This window comes from Triticum urartu, chromosome 3 (genome assembly GCF_003073215.2).
Source record: "Triticum urartu cultivar G1812 chromosome 3, Tu2.1, whole genome shotgun sequence".
Lineage (NCBI taxonomy): Eukaryota > Viridiplantae > Streptophyta > Magnoliopsida > Poales > Poaceae > Triticum > Triticum urartu.
The window spans coordinates 68,873,547-68,888,216 of NC_053024.1; the positions used below are offsets into that span (position 1 = coordinate 68,873,547).

The 14,670-nt window shown below is 46.6% G+C and overlaps 2 protein-coding genes across 2 annotated transcripts; one reads left to right on the forward strand and one right to left on the reverse strand.

The window, feature by feature from the left end:
• The first annotated feature begins 5,897 nt into the window (after positions 1-5,897).
• Positions 5,898-7,649, forward strand: LOC125547992 (F-box protein At1g10780-like). Its single transcript, XM_048711712.1, has 3 exons — positions 5,898-6,730; positions 6,827-7,107; positions 7,195-7,649. Exons 1-3 carry the CDS (start codon positions 5,980-5,982, stop codon positions 7,429-7,431), a joined length of 1,269 nt encoding a protein of 422 aa, XP_048567669.1. The 5' UTR covers positions 5,898-5,979; the 3' UTR covers positions 7,432-7,649.
• Positions 7,650-10,464: 2,815 nt separating this feature from the next.
• On the reverse strand, positions 10,465-12,726 carry LOC125542913 (clavaminate synthase-like protein At3g21360). Its single transcript, XM_048706139.1, has 3 exons — positions 12,245-12,726; positions 11,654-11,907; positions 10,465-10,970 (listed from the first exon to the last, which is right to left on the reverse strand). Exons 1-3 carry the CDS (start codon positions 12,632-12,634, stop codon positions 10,610-10,612), a joined length of 1,005 nt encoding a protein of 334 aa, XP_048562096.1. The 5' UTR covers positions 12,635-12,726; the 3' UTR covers positions 10,465-10,609.
• Between the last annotated feature and the right edge of the window lie 1,944 nt (positions 12,727-14,670).

Consider the following 14,670-nt stretch of genomic DNA (forward strand, 5'->3'; position numbering starts at 1 on the left):
TTATAAATATAATTTAAAAAGAAAGCAAAAACAAAAACAAAAATGTGAAAAAATGACAGGAAAAAAACGAGGCAATGGCATCCCGCGCACTGCGCAGGCCCATTTAGGGAGGCGTGTGAAGCGAGCCGACGGCTCCGTCTCGCTTCAAGCGAGACATAGTCGCGTAGGCCGTTTTGTTTTTTTATATAAAAGAAGGGTCTCCCCCCTTCCGATGTCCATTCATAGTACCAAATGCTTGCTTTCCATGCTACTTATGGTGTGCGTGCATACGGACCTAGGGTTTTGCAAACAAAGAAACAACTAGAAGGCGACCTAGGGTTTTGATCGCCGCCGCCGCCGGCGGCGGCGGTTGACGGCCTGGTTTCTGCCCCGGCAGGTGGGATGGGTCTCTTTGGGAAGTTAGGCTGATTCCCTGACGGAGAGGAGGAGAAGAGATGAGTTCGATGTGTTGCTGTTTCTGTGGTCTAGTTCTCTCGGTGGCTTGAAGGATCGGGCAACTCTGTAAAGTATACGTCCCAGCAAGAATCTGACATAGCTGGTTTTCTATCCCGGCACAGCCCCGTTGCTTCACAAGGTGTTGTGATCGGTTTTTGTCCCTCCGTATCATTCTGTATACGGTAGGTTTCCTGGTTTCAGGTTGTCTGCTCAAGCGACTTCTTCGTATTGTTCAGACTGACCGCAATGAAAATTTTGAGTTGGAATTGTCGTGGGATGCGGAAACCCGCGGCGATTCGAGCGCTCATGGGGATCCAACTGCGGGTAAGACCAGATGTGCTGTTTATGTCTGAAACACATCTGGACAAAGCTAAGGCAGGCAAATTAATGCGACGGTTGAAGTTTGATGAGATGGAAATCCATGAAAGTGATGGTAGAAGTGGGGGTCTGCTTATGATGTGGAACAGCGATATTAATGTGACATCACGTGAGGTTCATCCAAATTATATTGATATCAGGATTGATGAATTGTCAGATAATGGATGGCGGTTTACGGGTATATATGGTGAGCCAAGTGCTGATCGCAAACACCTTACTTGGGACTATATACGTGAGCTACAAGGGATGACCAGTCTCCCATGGATCGTTGGTGGGGATTTTAATGAGATATTATTTGGGAGTGAGAAAGAAGGAGGCAACATGCGGCCCCAGAGATGCATGCAAGGATTCAGGGATGCATTAAACTTCTGCTCCCTTGAAGATCTTGGCTATATTGGGGACGTTTTCACATGGATAAGAGGAAGAATTAGGGAAAGGCTTGATCGTATTGTGGGTACTCAATCATGGAAAGACATGTTTCTGATGCATGGGGTGGTCCATGAAGAATTTGATAAATCTGACCATCGGCCAGTTCTGATTGATACAGAATACTACAATGGGGCTCAAACTAATAGGCCGGTGGGGACAAGAAAGTTTGAAGCTCGGTGGTTGCGTGAGGATTCAATAGATGTAATTGTGCAGTCAGCTTGGGATCAAGCAAATGGTGATCCAAACACACCGCTTGTGCAGAAACTGGAAGAGGTCCATAGAACCTTGCATCGGTGGGATCATGAAGTTCTCAAGGGGCCACATTCGAAGCTGCGTGAGTTTCAGAAAGAATTAGATGCGATTCTATCAGGTCCATTAACTGATGACACCGTGGTAAAACAAAGAGAACTGCAGATTAAGATTGAGGACTTACAGGAGAAAGAAGAACTCTTTTACGCGCAGAGAGGAAGAGTGGATTGGCTGCGCTTCGGGGACCAAAACACTTCTTATTTTCAAAACTTTGCGTCTGCTAGACGCAAAAAAAATTATATTAAGAAACTGAAAGATGATGCGGGTGTTTGGATGGAGGAAGAAGATAAATTGGCCGGTGCCGCAGCGCATTATTTTGAAGGTTTGTTTACTGCAGAGGTTCAAAATCCAAGCCAAGATACTATAAACAAAATCCAGCCGAGGATTAGTCAGATGATGAATGACACTCTTAATGCACCTTATACGCGTGAGGAGGTAAAGAAAGCACTCTTCAATATTGGTGATCTAAAGGCACCAGGTCCTGACGGTCTTCACGCGATATTTTATAAGAAATTCTGGCATGTTATTGGTGAAGCCTTAACTGATGCAGTGATGACAGCTATCAATTCAAAAAAAATGCCAGAGAGGTGGAACGATACCACGATTGTGCTTATCCCAAAGGTATCAAATCCTGAGCATATTTCTAAGTTTAGACCCATTAGCTTGTGTAACGTAGTTTACAAAGTTATTTCAAAACTACTTGCGGCAAGACTAAAATTGCTTTTACCGGAAGTTATTTCACCCATGCAAAGTGCCTTTGTCCCGGGAAGATTGATCACTGATAATTTTCTACTGGCCTATGAATGTTTTCATTCTATAAAGAACAGAAGAACAGGCAGTTTTGGCACTTGCGCAGTGAAACTTGATATGCACAAAGCATATGATAGAGTGGAATGGAAATTTCTTGAGATGGTTATGCTGAGGTTGGGTTTTTCATCAGAATGGGTGAATCTGATCATGGAGTGTGTTTCTTCAATCAGATACAGAGTTCGATTAAATAATACTATGTCCAGTTTAATCACTCCTTCGAGGGGCCTCCGTCAAGGGGACCCTCTGTCACCCTATTTGTTCTTGCTTTGTGCAGAGGGATTGACTAGCCTAATTTGCCATGAGGAGAACCTAGGTAATCTGGAGGGTGTGAGAGTTTGCAGAACGGCCCCTTCTATCTCACATCTTCTTTTTGCCGATGACTCTCTTATTCTTATGAAGGCAAATGGTGGAAATGCAAATAGCTTGAGAAGAGCCCTAAATGAATATTGCTATGCTTCTGGACAGTTGGTTAGTGAGGCCAAGTCTAGTATTTTTTCCAGTCCATGTACATCCGAGGACACGAAATCAGAAGTGTGCTCTATCCTGAACATCATGACTGAGGCTGTTACTGAAAAATATTTGGGGCTCCCACCCATTGTTGGGGTGGACAGGACAGAGTGCTTCCAATTTCTTATTGACAGAGTTACAAAACTTTTATGTGGATGGAAGGAGAAAATGTTGTCCTACGGTGGGAAGGAAACACTTATTAAATCTATCATCCAAGCTATTCCAACTTATGCTATGTCAGTTTTCAGGCTCTCCAAGCAGGTATGCAAAGGGATAATCTCTGCAATATCCCAATTCTGGTGGGGAGATGATGACCAACAAAAGCATATACGCTGGTTTGCATGGTGGAAAATGTGCATTCCAAAAAGACAAGGAGGTATGGGGTTCAAGGATTTGGAGAGTTTTAATTTGGCTATACTAGCTAAACAATGTTGGAGACTACTTTGTGAGCCAAACTCCCTATGTGCCCAAGTGCTTCGAGCAAAATACTACCCATCAGGGGACCTTCTGAATTGTGAATTGAAGAAGGGAAGTTCCTATACTTGGCAAAGCTTGTGGGAAGGTATACAAACTTTTAAAAGAGGACATATTTGGCGAGTTGGAGATGGAAACAATATTGATATATGGGATGATTGCTGGATTCCGAGCAGTCCGAACAGGAAGATTTTGACTAGGAGAGGGAATATTGTATTCACAAAAGTTGGTGAACTGATTGATCACGAAGCTCGAGTTTGGGATGAAACACTAATCAGAGAGCTGTTTTGGGCGGTAGATGCGGAAAGGATTCTCAAAATACCCCTAGCTATAGGGATGATGGAAGATTTTGTGTCATGGAATCATAATAAGAATGTATTGTTCACAGTTAAATCAGCTTACTATTTTGAATGGGATCATCAGCATGGTCGGAAGTTACGAATCACAAGACCATATGATACTTCCTCATGTAATCCGGTATGGAAGGCCTTATGGGATTTAAAAACTCCAGCTAAGGTTAAGATCCATTGTTGGCGTGCTTTGTATGGCACAATCCCATGCTATGGCGTACTTGCAAATCGTCATATACAAAGCTGGAGCGAATGCCCTATCTGCTCAATTGATTGTGAAATCATTGGCCATATGTTTTTTAAATGCCAAAGAGCAAAAGAAATCTGGTCTCACCTGGGTATGAATGGAATTGTTGAGGAGGCTTGTTTTGCGGAGGTGGATGGGATTGGCCCCCTTGAACGGCTACTGTTAGACACTAACAATGTGCCTATGATGGCAGGTATCCGGAGGTGTGATCTTGTGGCTGTAGCCTCCTGGTACACATGGTGGGAACGGAGGAAGTTCACAAGAGGTGAGGCGCTGCAAGCACCGGTCAGATCAGCTCAAGCCATCTCGGTGCTGGCTTTAAACTTTGCTCGAGTGAAGAAACTCAGAACTGCCAAAGTGATCAGACATGGCTGGGCTAAACCATCAGAGGGATTTGTGAAATTAAATGTTGATGCTGCTTTTAATGAGGAAACAGGTACAGGGCGAACAGGGGCAATTATTCGTGATTATACAGGAGCTCCAATTGCCGGGGGTAGCTCATGTATGTCATTCATTGATACACCGGCGACCGCTGAAGCGTGTGCACTTCGTGATGGTTTGATCATTGCAGGTAATGTAGGATGCAACAAACTCCTAGTCGAAAGTGATTGTATGGAAGTAGTGGAAGTCATGCAAAATGGCGGCAATTCTCTAGGTGTGGCGGCAGCCATTTATGAAGAATGTACTTTTCTATGCCGAAATTTTACACGTGTAATTTTCTCACACTACCCTAGGGAAGCTAATAGAGGAGCCCATAATCTGGCTAGATTTAGTGAGGGGAACCATTCTTGGCAGGAACCTCCAGGTTTTATTCGTGCTGTGCTAGTTGATGATGTAACTGTGATTCCAGATCAATAAAAATCGCCATGATGGCTTTCCTAAAAAAAAACCAAGCATTCATCCAGTGTCTCTACCCTCGCGCAGCCCTGTAAACATCACTTGCTACTCGCTCTAGCAATTCTGCCCCCAACTCCAGCACCTCTTTGTTTGGCTCTTTGTCTACAATATATACCAGTCACCAATCCAGTGACACATGAGTTTAACAATAGCCATAGGATCAGTAGTGTTTTTATTGTAAAAAATAATGCCATTTCTACACTTCCAAATAAACCAAAACAATGCCGAGAGCCCAACTAGGATCATTTTCTTATCTTCCTTACGGAAGGTTCGGATCCAATCCCCAAAGCATATTATGCTCCAGATAACTGAAGCAGCAGAACAAGAGAAAAAAAAGAGGCGATTCACCGTTTCATTTTTACCACACAACACGCATTGTTTATTCACTTTCCAGCCCCTTTTGAGCAGAGAATCCTTGGTCAATATACTTTTTTATTGACCAACCACATAAAACATTTTAATTTTCTCAGGTACTTTGGCTTCCCACGGATATTTCTATGGATAGTTACACCCATCATCAATCATTTTCCTATATAGTGACTTGACAAAGAATTTCCCATCCGCACTCAATGTCCATATAACTTGGTTTCTATCTCTCCCCATTTTAACTATTTCACATCTACTATTCAGAATGTTCCATAGTTTTAGAGTTTCACCATGGAGTGTTCTCCTACAAGTAAAGCCCCTCCACCCCAACTGAATGGCCTCAGCCACAGTAATATTATGATTAAAACAGGGATTGTAAAATCTTGGGTAAGCATCTTTAAGAGCTTTTTTTTAATTCTACTAGATGCGTAGGCCGTCTGTCGCCCATTTCTTTTGCTCGCCCACTCAAATCCTCCCGGGCCGGGCCGGGCCACCAACGTTCTTTTGCTGGGTGGCCTTGCGAGCCCTGGCTTCTTCCTCTCCAAACGCCAGCGAAACCCGCAAATTTTTCGAAAACGGAAAAGCTGGCGCTCCCTCCCTCCCTCCTCCCGCACGCCGCGCCTCCACCCGATTTCCAATTCCAGTTTCCCTCCCGTCTCCCCCCCCCCCTCCCCCCCCCCCCCCTCCTTTTAAATTTCGAACGCCTCTCATCTCACACCTCCCACGCCATCCACCGGATTAATCCCCCGCATCTGGCCTGCGCATTCCGCCGAGCGCATGGACTGCGGCGGGATGGACGCGCTGCCGGACGGCGTGGTGCAGGCCATCCTCTCGCGGCTCAGCAGCGCCCGCGACGTGGCCGCCTGCGCGGGCGTCTCCCGCGGCTGGCGCGACTGCGTGCCCTTCCTCCCGTCCCTCTATTTCCCGCGGAGCGCCTTCGACGCCGCGAGGGGCGCCGGCGCCGCGTGCGCCGACGACGCCATCGGCCGCATGGTCCACGCCGCGGCGCGCCTCGAGGAGCTCGTCATCTACTGCCCCTTCTCCGCCGCGTGCCTCCCGCGCTGGCTCGCCGCGCGCAGCGCCTCGCTGCGCGTGCTCGAGCTGCGGGTCGACTCCGCAGGCTCCGGATCCGGATCCGGCCACCTCGACTGCGTCGCCGCCGCCCCCAACCTCGAGGAGCTGAGGCTTTGGGGGCTCACCATGACGCGCGGGCCGGCCTGGGGCCGGCTCGACCGGCTCCGCGTGCTGGAGATCGTCGGCGCCTCCCTGGCGGACCTCGCCGTCAGCGGCGCCGTCGACGCCTGCCCCAACCTCACCGACCTCGCCCTGCTCGGCTGCGAGTGCTCCGGCTCCGTGTTCCTGGCCACCCCCCTGCTCCAGCGCTGCCGCCTCGACTTCGTCGGCTCCGGCACCTGCTCGCTCGCGCTCGCCGCGCCCCTCGTCGAGTCCCTCGAGGTCCAGGGTTTCAACTATATCACCCTGCACGGCGGCGACCGCCTGAAACGCCTCACAATTTCCAAGAACACCGGTACGCACTGTACTGGAACCTCCTACCCATGGCCTTCCAAGGCAGTTATCATTCGTTTCACTCTGGTCTAATGTCAATTTCCGTTCAATCTTTCAGGGAGGGTGAACACTGTGGGGATAGACAGGCTCCCGGTGCTGGAGCAGCTGTCTCTGCGTGGCGTCCAGTGGAGCTGGGGAGCCGTCAGCCATGTGCTGCAATGCGGCGCCGAGGCGAAGCATCTGGTGATGAAGGTCGAGTTCTGCGGTGACGCCGACACTCTCCAGCCGTTTCCCGAGGTCGACCTCGTCGAGTTCTTCAACAGCCACCCGAAGCTCTGCAAGTTTGAGGTCCACGGCGCCATGTTTGCGTCGCTCTGCCAGAAGAACAGCCTGAAAAATGTGCGTCATATCCTACTGATTATCAACCGCATCCTTTCACTTCACGCTTGTGTATGGCATGGCTAATTTGTTTCTCCGACATTGCAGTTGGACTCGAGGTTCCTGATATCTTCATTGGAGGAGGTCCTGATCACCGTGCGCTCACCCTTGAATGCTGAGCAGAAGCTGATCACCATTGAGTCCCTTGTCAGGTACAGTCCTAGGCTGCGGAGGATGGTCCTTAGGATCTCGCAGATGAAGAACTGCCACGAGGCTGCAGATGAATTCTTTGAAGAGGTTTCCAAGTTTGCGCATATGAGTAATGGCAGAGTGCGGATTGAATAGAGGCGTGCTGCTGCATGGCTCTGTGCTTTGGCCATGTTTGCTACTATTGAGCTCAATTCTGCTCGAGTAGTTATGCTGTTTTGTTTGTCATTGTTCACGTGTGCTGGATCTTATCAGCATGCTTAGGGTGATTGTTTTGTCCTCTACTTGTTAAAATTTTGTACCTCGAATCTGTATTGCTCCTTGTTTTATGAGAGATAAGAAACTGCTTTACTTCATTGCTCCTGCAACAGCAACTTATGTTCAACCCTTGTGTATTTGATTCCATCCAATATAGCCTTGATTGATATGACAAAGTGTTGATGATCTCAATGGGGTGTGTGAAAATTATGTATAATTTGAATAGGATATACCTAGAACCACCAATAGTTTCTGAAACACCACCTGACTTCCGTAGTCGTTGCCTCAGCTGTGTTTGCACCCTAGTTGATATGTTTGGTTATCTTTTGAAGTTGATGTGGACATTGCTATGCTTGATAAATTGTGATAATGTATACTCCCTCCGTTCGGAATTACTTGTCTCGGATATGGATGTATCTAGAACTAAAAGACGTCTAGATACATCCATTTCTGCCATAAGTAATTCCGAACGGAGGGAGTAGTTTGTGTTTCCATTAATACAAAAACAATAAAACCAAAACCCAAGTTATGTAAAAGCTGCTCAACAAAATGTGAATCTCAATTTATTGGGATTTAATTAACAATCAGAAAAGTCCATGACAAAGGGAGTGGTATCTTGTATTATCTCAAGTGATATTATGCTTAGCAATCTTCTGTCCTCTTCCAACTGAGTACAATTTTGTTATGATTAGTAGTTTGTATTCACTAGCCAGTATACAGTTGCAATAAGATGATGCTCAGATCTAAAGACATGATTCATATTACTAGTTTATATTAATGATATCAATATCCTTAAAAATGAGTGCTGCATTTTTGGAGATTGCCTTGCATTTCAATCTTGCATCCCCCAGTCACAAGATCACAATGGACAATGGGCATGATTATGTCAAGGTAAATACTCATTAACTGACCTGTGTTTCTTGCAATCCTTTCTACTCATATACAAGGTCCAAAGCTTGAGAAGTTGCGCCAATGAATGAAAAACCCTTTGTCATCTTGAACATGATCCTTGGTTCTGCGATTTGATTGGGACTAGATTAAACCAGGTAAAAAAAGGCAATAGGGTTTATATTTGGAATAACCTAACAGTCAGATATATGAGTAGGACTGCTTTGTTCTTTAGAGCCTTTATTCACTGAATGATTGTATCCAGACCAGTACCATGTTTTCTTGCCTGGCATACTGCATTGTATTATACAGCATAGAAAACAGGAGCATATTGCAGGTTGTTTGTACTAATTACTTGCGCGCATTATTACCGATAATCTGGGCATTGCCATTGGCATGGTTAGGACTTGGGAGGAAGGTTATTGGGGCTACTGTATCAGTTGTTTATAGTACCTATTACTTGCACCACTATTTTAGTGTCGCAAATAATGTGACAAATGATGTTACTTCTGTTGTGTTACCTATGATGCCTGGTGATGGTAAATAGTATTGGGGCTTTAATTATTATTTTCTTTGGATCAGGTCATGCCATCCATGAACCTATTTCTACCCAAGGCCAAACATCGACTGTCATTGGTTTGCATTTTAAAACCCGTCTTAGTGCTTTGAATAGAAATCCATGAATATTGTCTTCAACCTGTTACAAATCTGACATCTTATCTAAACCTTGCCATGACCCCAATATGAGCATCTCTTTACTTAGTCCATGTCCTCCAAGATAGTATCCAATAATATTTTTAGTGTTTCCATATTGTTCTCTGGGTCCTTACCGCTTTCCCAAGATGTACTTTATTTGTCATTTGTCCCTAAATGCCTACTATTTTCTTCACCTGGCAGTGTTCTTCTTTTGCAGAATGGATTGAGCACAAAAAATAAGGTATGCTTCTTTAGATCAATAGGAGGATCTATGGTAAAATAAATTAATAAACAAACAAACTGCTTGGATGAAGTGACATATCTAATGCATGGTCAAAACACACTTGAGATTTTGGTTTCCCGTACTACTTGGTTTGGAAATAGTTATTAACTTATTGTCCATGGACCAAAGATGATATTTTAGAAACATTTATTTATAGATATAGAGATTGTAACCTCCATATTGGTCCAGATAAAGCTTTCAAATTTGTTTGTATATGTTATTTGATGGTTGCTAACAAAATGCAACCATGTGCTTTCAATTCCCTACTCAGAAAAGAAAAATGGTTGAGTTGATTTTCCTCATTGGAATTTAGACCATCAGCTCTGCGTGAATAAGACACGAATATCTGGTGCCAGCGGGACAACAATACGAGTATTCCTGTCAGAGCTGTCAACCCCCCCGCCCACCCTCCCACCCCCCAAAGAGCAGCAATGTGAGTATCTGCAACACAAATGTTCAGCTTTGGCGTGCATGCATGCAGATGTGGTAAGCAATTCAAACTATCTGAGAACAAATAGGGCAAATGCATGAGTTGTGAGATTGCTGTTCTGCATGCAAGAGAAGTCCAAATGCATCCTCCTTTTCGAAAACATTGAGTAGCCTGTTGCACATGCAAGAAGAAACCAAATATATGAGTCTATGCATTGCTGATTTGTACATGCAACAACAAACCAGGAAATGGAGCTCTGTTAGCTTCTTGATTCACCGCTGCAGAACATATAAATCAGCGAAAATTAACATGGATCGAAGGGGAGTACCAAATTCTCAGGCTAGAAGCCTCTTCCTGCCGCCGCCGCCATTGCCATGGCGTGATTCGCAGCCGCCTCTGAAGTCTCTGATCTGATTCAGTGTGATCTAATCTAAAAAAATAATTCAAAAGAGCTGCTGGGGAGAGCTGGAACGTGCGGGTACTAAATACATGTTGTAAAATCTTCATTTATCAAAAGTGCCACATGTTGCTGTTGAAGTGATACATGTAAAACTGCAGATTAGTTGATTGCAAGGTTCAAGACTTCATATGTTACAGGTTGCAAACAAGCAAGAACAACACAATGATTCTCCCTGTCATGCTGCACAAAATTATTCCAGGTTCGTATGTGCAAATCAGATCACGTACATGGTACATACACCACACAGAAGTGTGGATCAATCTTAAGCAAGGCTTTGTCCCTCATGATATACATTTACATGCTATTTACAGAGCGAAGCAAGCACACGCCGCGGGGGCTCAAATGACCGCCGAGAGTGCAGCACGGCCCAGTTGTCGATGAGAAGGATGTCACCTTGCTGCCACGGGACCGCGACGCATTCCTCTTCCAGGATCTTGCCACATGCCTCTATGACATCGGCAGGCAAGAGTGAGCCGTCGCCGAAGGTGACGGCCTTAACTGGATCGTTACGGGCATCCTTCCACCCCGTGTAGGCAGCGACCATGCTGTTGAACCATATCTTCCTCCCTCGGCTCTCGTCCCACTTGACTGCTGGTATCGGACCCATCACTGTTTTGACCCCGTCGTCGGTCCATTCCAGCTTCATCCCAAGCTTCACAGCCCTGTGGACGACAGGAGGGTGAAAGTTCAGTTATCAGCATTGCGAAAAATAGATATGGAACTCTATTTCAAAATCTTATTACTAAAAAAATCGGCATTTTTTATGACCGAAAAGGGACATGTGTTTTGTGATGTCCTGCACTCATGACAAGATAAAAGAAAAATTATAGTATTAAATAATATGACAAAATGCCTTTAAATAAACTAAAATGGGTTAAATAATTGAAGGCCGTTTGAGTACCAGAAAAATGTTATAAGCTTGTACTGCGCTATAGATGTAACTAAGACAGAAATACATGATTGCAATCTTGAACTCTAGATACACCTTGTAACACACTTCTAATCAACAATCAACATTGACTCATCCTGAACTTTGCAACGAAGACAAATGACAGCTCAATCTTGAGCTCTAGATACACACTCAAACCGCTCATGCACTGATGCATATCTAGTGAAATACGGAGTACAATGATGTTACAGTGGATTTCTGACCGCAAATGTAAATGTCCAGAACTGATAACAGAACTAATATATTACTGAATGCAAATGTAAATGTTCAGAACTGTACAAAGTTGTGGATTTCTGAATATATTACAGTGGATTTCTGAACTTTGTACTAAGTCTGCGACAATTAAGATGGATCACAGGGAGTAGCTCTGTTTTATAAAGGAACAAGAAGCCAGACCTTTCCTCGGCGACGGATTTATCTTTAGTGAGAAATGTGGATTGCCATCCACGGCCGATTGGAGAAGATGGGTCGTCACCCTCTCCCAATACCCTTGTGTATATCAGGCCATGCTTCTCCAATTTCTCCACAAATTCAGGGAAGTTTTCCTTCATCCTCTTATACACATAGTGGCTGAGGACTATTGGTGTCTCTCCACCACTTTTTGGTTCCACCTCACAGAAGAAGAAGAGTTTCGCCGGAAAAGTTGGAACCTAAGGAATGATGAGAATCAAGATTCCAGATGAGATTTGTTTTACATAATTCAAGCTTGTGTGGTAACACTAACATTTGATCCTTAACATGACAACAAAACAAAATTCTAGTGCCAGTATCTTGCAATTCAGGGTTTCTTTATATTGGTACATACGTAATTAGTTCTGAATATTCATCAAATGCAATTCAACACAGATAAGATATGTGAGTGGCTTGCCATCAGCTCAGAGCTAGTGCAATATTATACTATGAAGCTTAACCATTATAGTAGTTTCGAAATTTTCAATTTGCTATGGTGTTTATATGGAGTTGGGCTGACGCAGGAGGCCGGCTGACCTGCGCCATCTCGTGGTGGAAGGGGATCTTCTGGTCGGGCGGCGACTCGTTGGCGGTGAACACCCGCCCCACCACGTTGGTCCGGGGGGCCGCGCCGCCTACGTAGGGCAGCTCCTCGTACCCGAACGCCTCCACGGCGGCGTCGAAGTCCGCCGCGGTCCGCGCGGGGAACCCGCGCAGCAGCACCGCCCCTGCCTCCCGCAGCAGCGGCTCCACCCGGGACGCCCGCTCCGACCGCACGGCGGCCAGGAACTCGTCGAGGCTCCCCTCTCCCGGCCCCGGGGGCCCGCCGCTCGGGACGAGCACCGCGGGGAAGGCGACGCCCTCGACGGCCCGCTGCTCCGGGAGCCGCGCTTCCCGGAAGAAGCTGCTGCTCGCCACGGGCGCCATCTGCAGTGCAGGGTTTGGCTCGCGAGGTTTGGGCTGTGGTGTTCTGCGAGACTGCCAGTGTGTGTGACTGAGGTGAGAGGCGTGATGAGGATGTTTTCAGGCTCAGCGTTTGGTTTGGATGAACGTGGACGGGTTCTGGAGCAGGGCGGGACGAAGGTTGGAGTGACATGTGGGACTCGTCCGTGTTCAGTGAAGCTGGAGAACAGAGGCGCCCTGTTGGTAGGGGTGGACCAAAACTGTTTCTTACAGTTCATTTTAATTTTATTTTACTACGCAAATTCTGGACCGACCACTGGATCGAGAGGAAGTCAGTGGCCGAGCTAGCCCCTCTCGTCTTCACACTTGTTCATCGTTGCCGGTGCAAGACTTGTACCGTGCAGGACGGCATCCACCTTCGGTCGTGGGTGCAAGATATTCAAGGCGCTAGGCCCCACCGCCATGGTGCAATAGATAGACCTCTGTGCCGTGTGTGCCACACGGAGCTTTCGGACACCCTGCACCTGCGCTGGACCTCCACGGCATCCTACCTAACTAGTTATTGCTATCAGTCACTCTTCCTTGATGCTTGTGAAAACCCTCATTGAAAATTGACCTGGAGATTGTGGGCACCACTTTGCATCAAGTTATGACAACTGTTGGACGGTCGATCATCTTGCCCGTCATGGCCTGCCTCACGAGTCCATTTGTGCCTTCTGCGACCAAGAAGAGGAAATACCATGCAACATTTCATGGCAAGCCGCTCTTTCTCTTGGCAGGTTTAGCATGATATTCTCGGTTGGGCTCGATCACCTACCGACCTACCACATAGTGGCACGGCTTTTCAAACATGGTGGGCTACATCCTGCTCCCAAGCACTCGCTCCTACTTGCAAGGGATTGACTTTCCTCATCATCCTCACCGCTTGGTGGCTTTGAAAGCATCGGAACACATGCATCTTCAACGGCGGTCGACCTTCGATTTCCCGTCTCTCCAACATCATCAAAGAGGAGTTGCGCCTTTGGGCAAAGGCCGATGCAACCGGGATAAAAAACATCATCCAAGAGACTTAGCTTAGTCCTGTTCGGGGATAAGTGTTGGGGAACGTAGTAATTTTAAAAAATTTCCTACGCACACGCAAGATCATGGTGATGCATAGCAACGAGAGGGGAGAGTGTCGTCCACGTACTAAGCGGAAGCGTTATGAGAACGCGGTTGATGTAGTCGTACGTCTTCACGATCCGACCGATCCAAGTACCGAACGTACGGCACCTCCGAGTTCAGCACACGTTCAGCTCGGTGACGTCCCACGAACTCCGATCCAGCAGAGCTTCGAGGGAGAGTTCCGTCAGCACGACGGCGTGATGACGGTGATGATGATTCTACCGACGCAGGACTTCGCGTAAGCACCGCTACGATATGACCGAGGTGGATTATGGTGGAGGGGGGCACCGCACACGGCTAAAAGATCAACTGATCAACTTGTGTGTCTATGAGGTGTCCCCTGGCCACGTATATAAAGGATGGAGGGAGGAGGAGGCCGGCCCTCATAGGGCGCGCCCAAAGTGTGGAGTCCTACTAGGACTCCCTGGTCCTAGTAGGATTCCACCTCCCACATGGAATAGGAAAAAGGGAAGGGAGAAGGAGAAGGAAGGAAGGGGCGCCCCCTTTCCCTAGTCCAATACGGACCAGTCCATGGGGAAGGGGCGCGACCACCCTTGAGGCCTTTCTCTCCTTTCCCGTATGGCCCATTAAGGCACAATACGAATTCCCGTAACTCTCCGGTACTCCGAAAAATACCCGAATCACTCGAAACCTTTCCGATGTTCGAACATAGCCTTCCAATATATCGATCTTTACGTCTCGACCATTTTGAGACTCCTTGTCATGTCCCCGATCTCATTCGGGACTCTGAACAAACTTCGGTCATCAAATCACATAACTCATAATACAAATTGTCACAGAACGTTAAGCGTGCGGACCCTACGGATTCGAGAACTATGTAGACATGAACGAGACTCATCTCCGGTCAATAACCAATAGCGGAACCTGGATGCTCA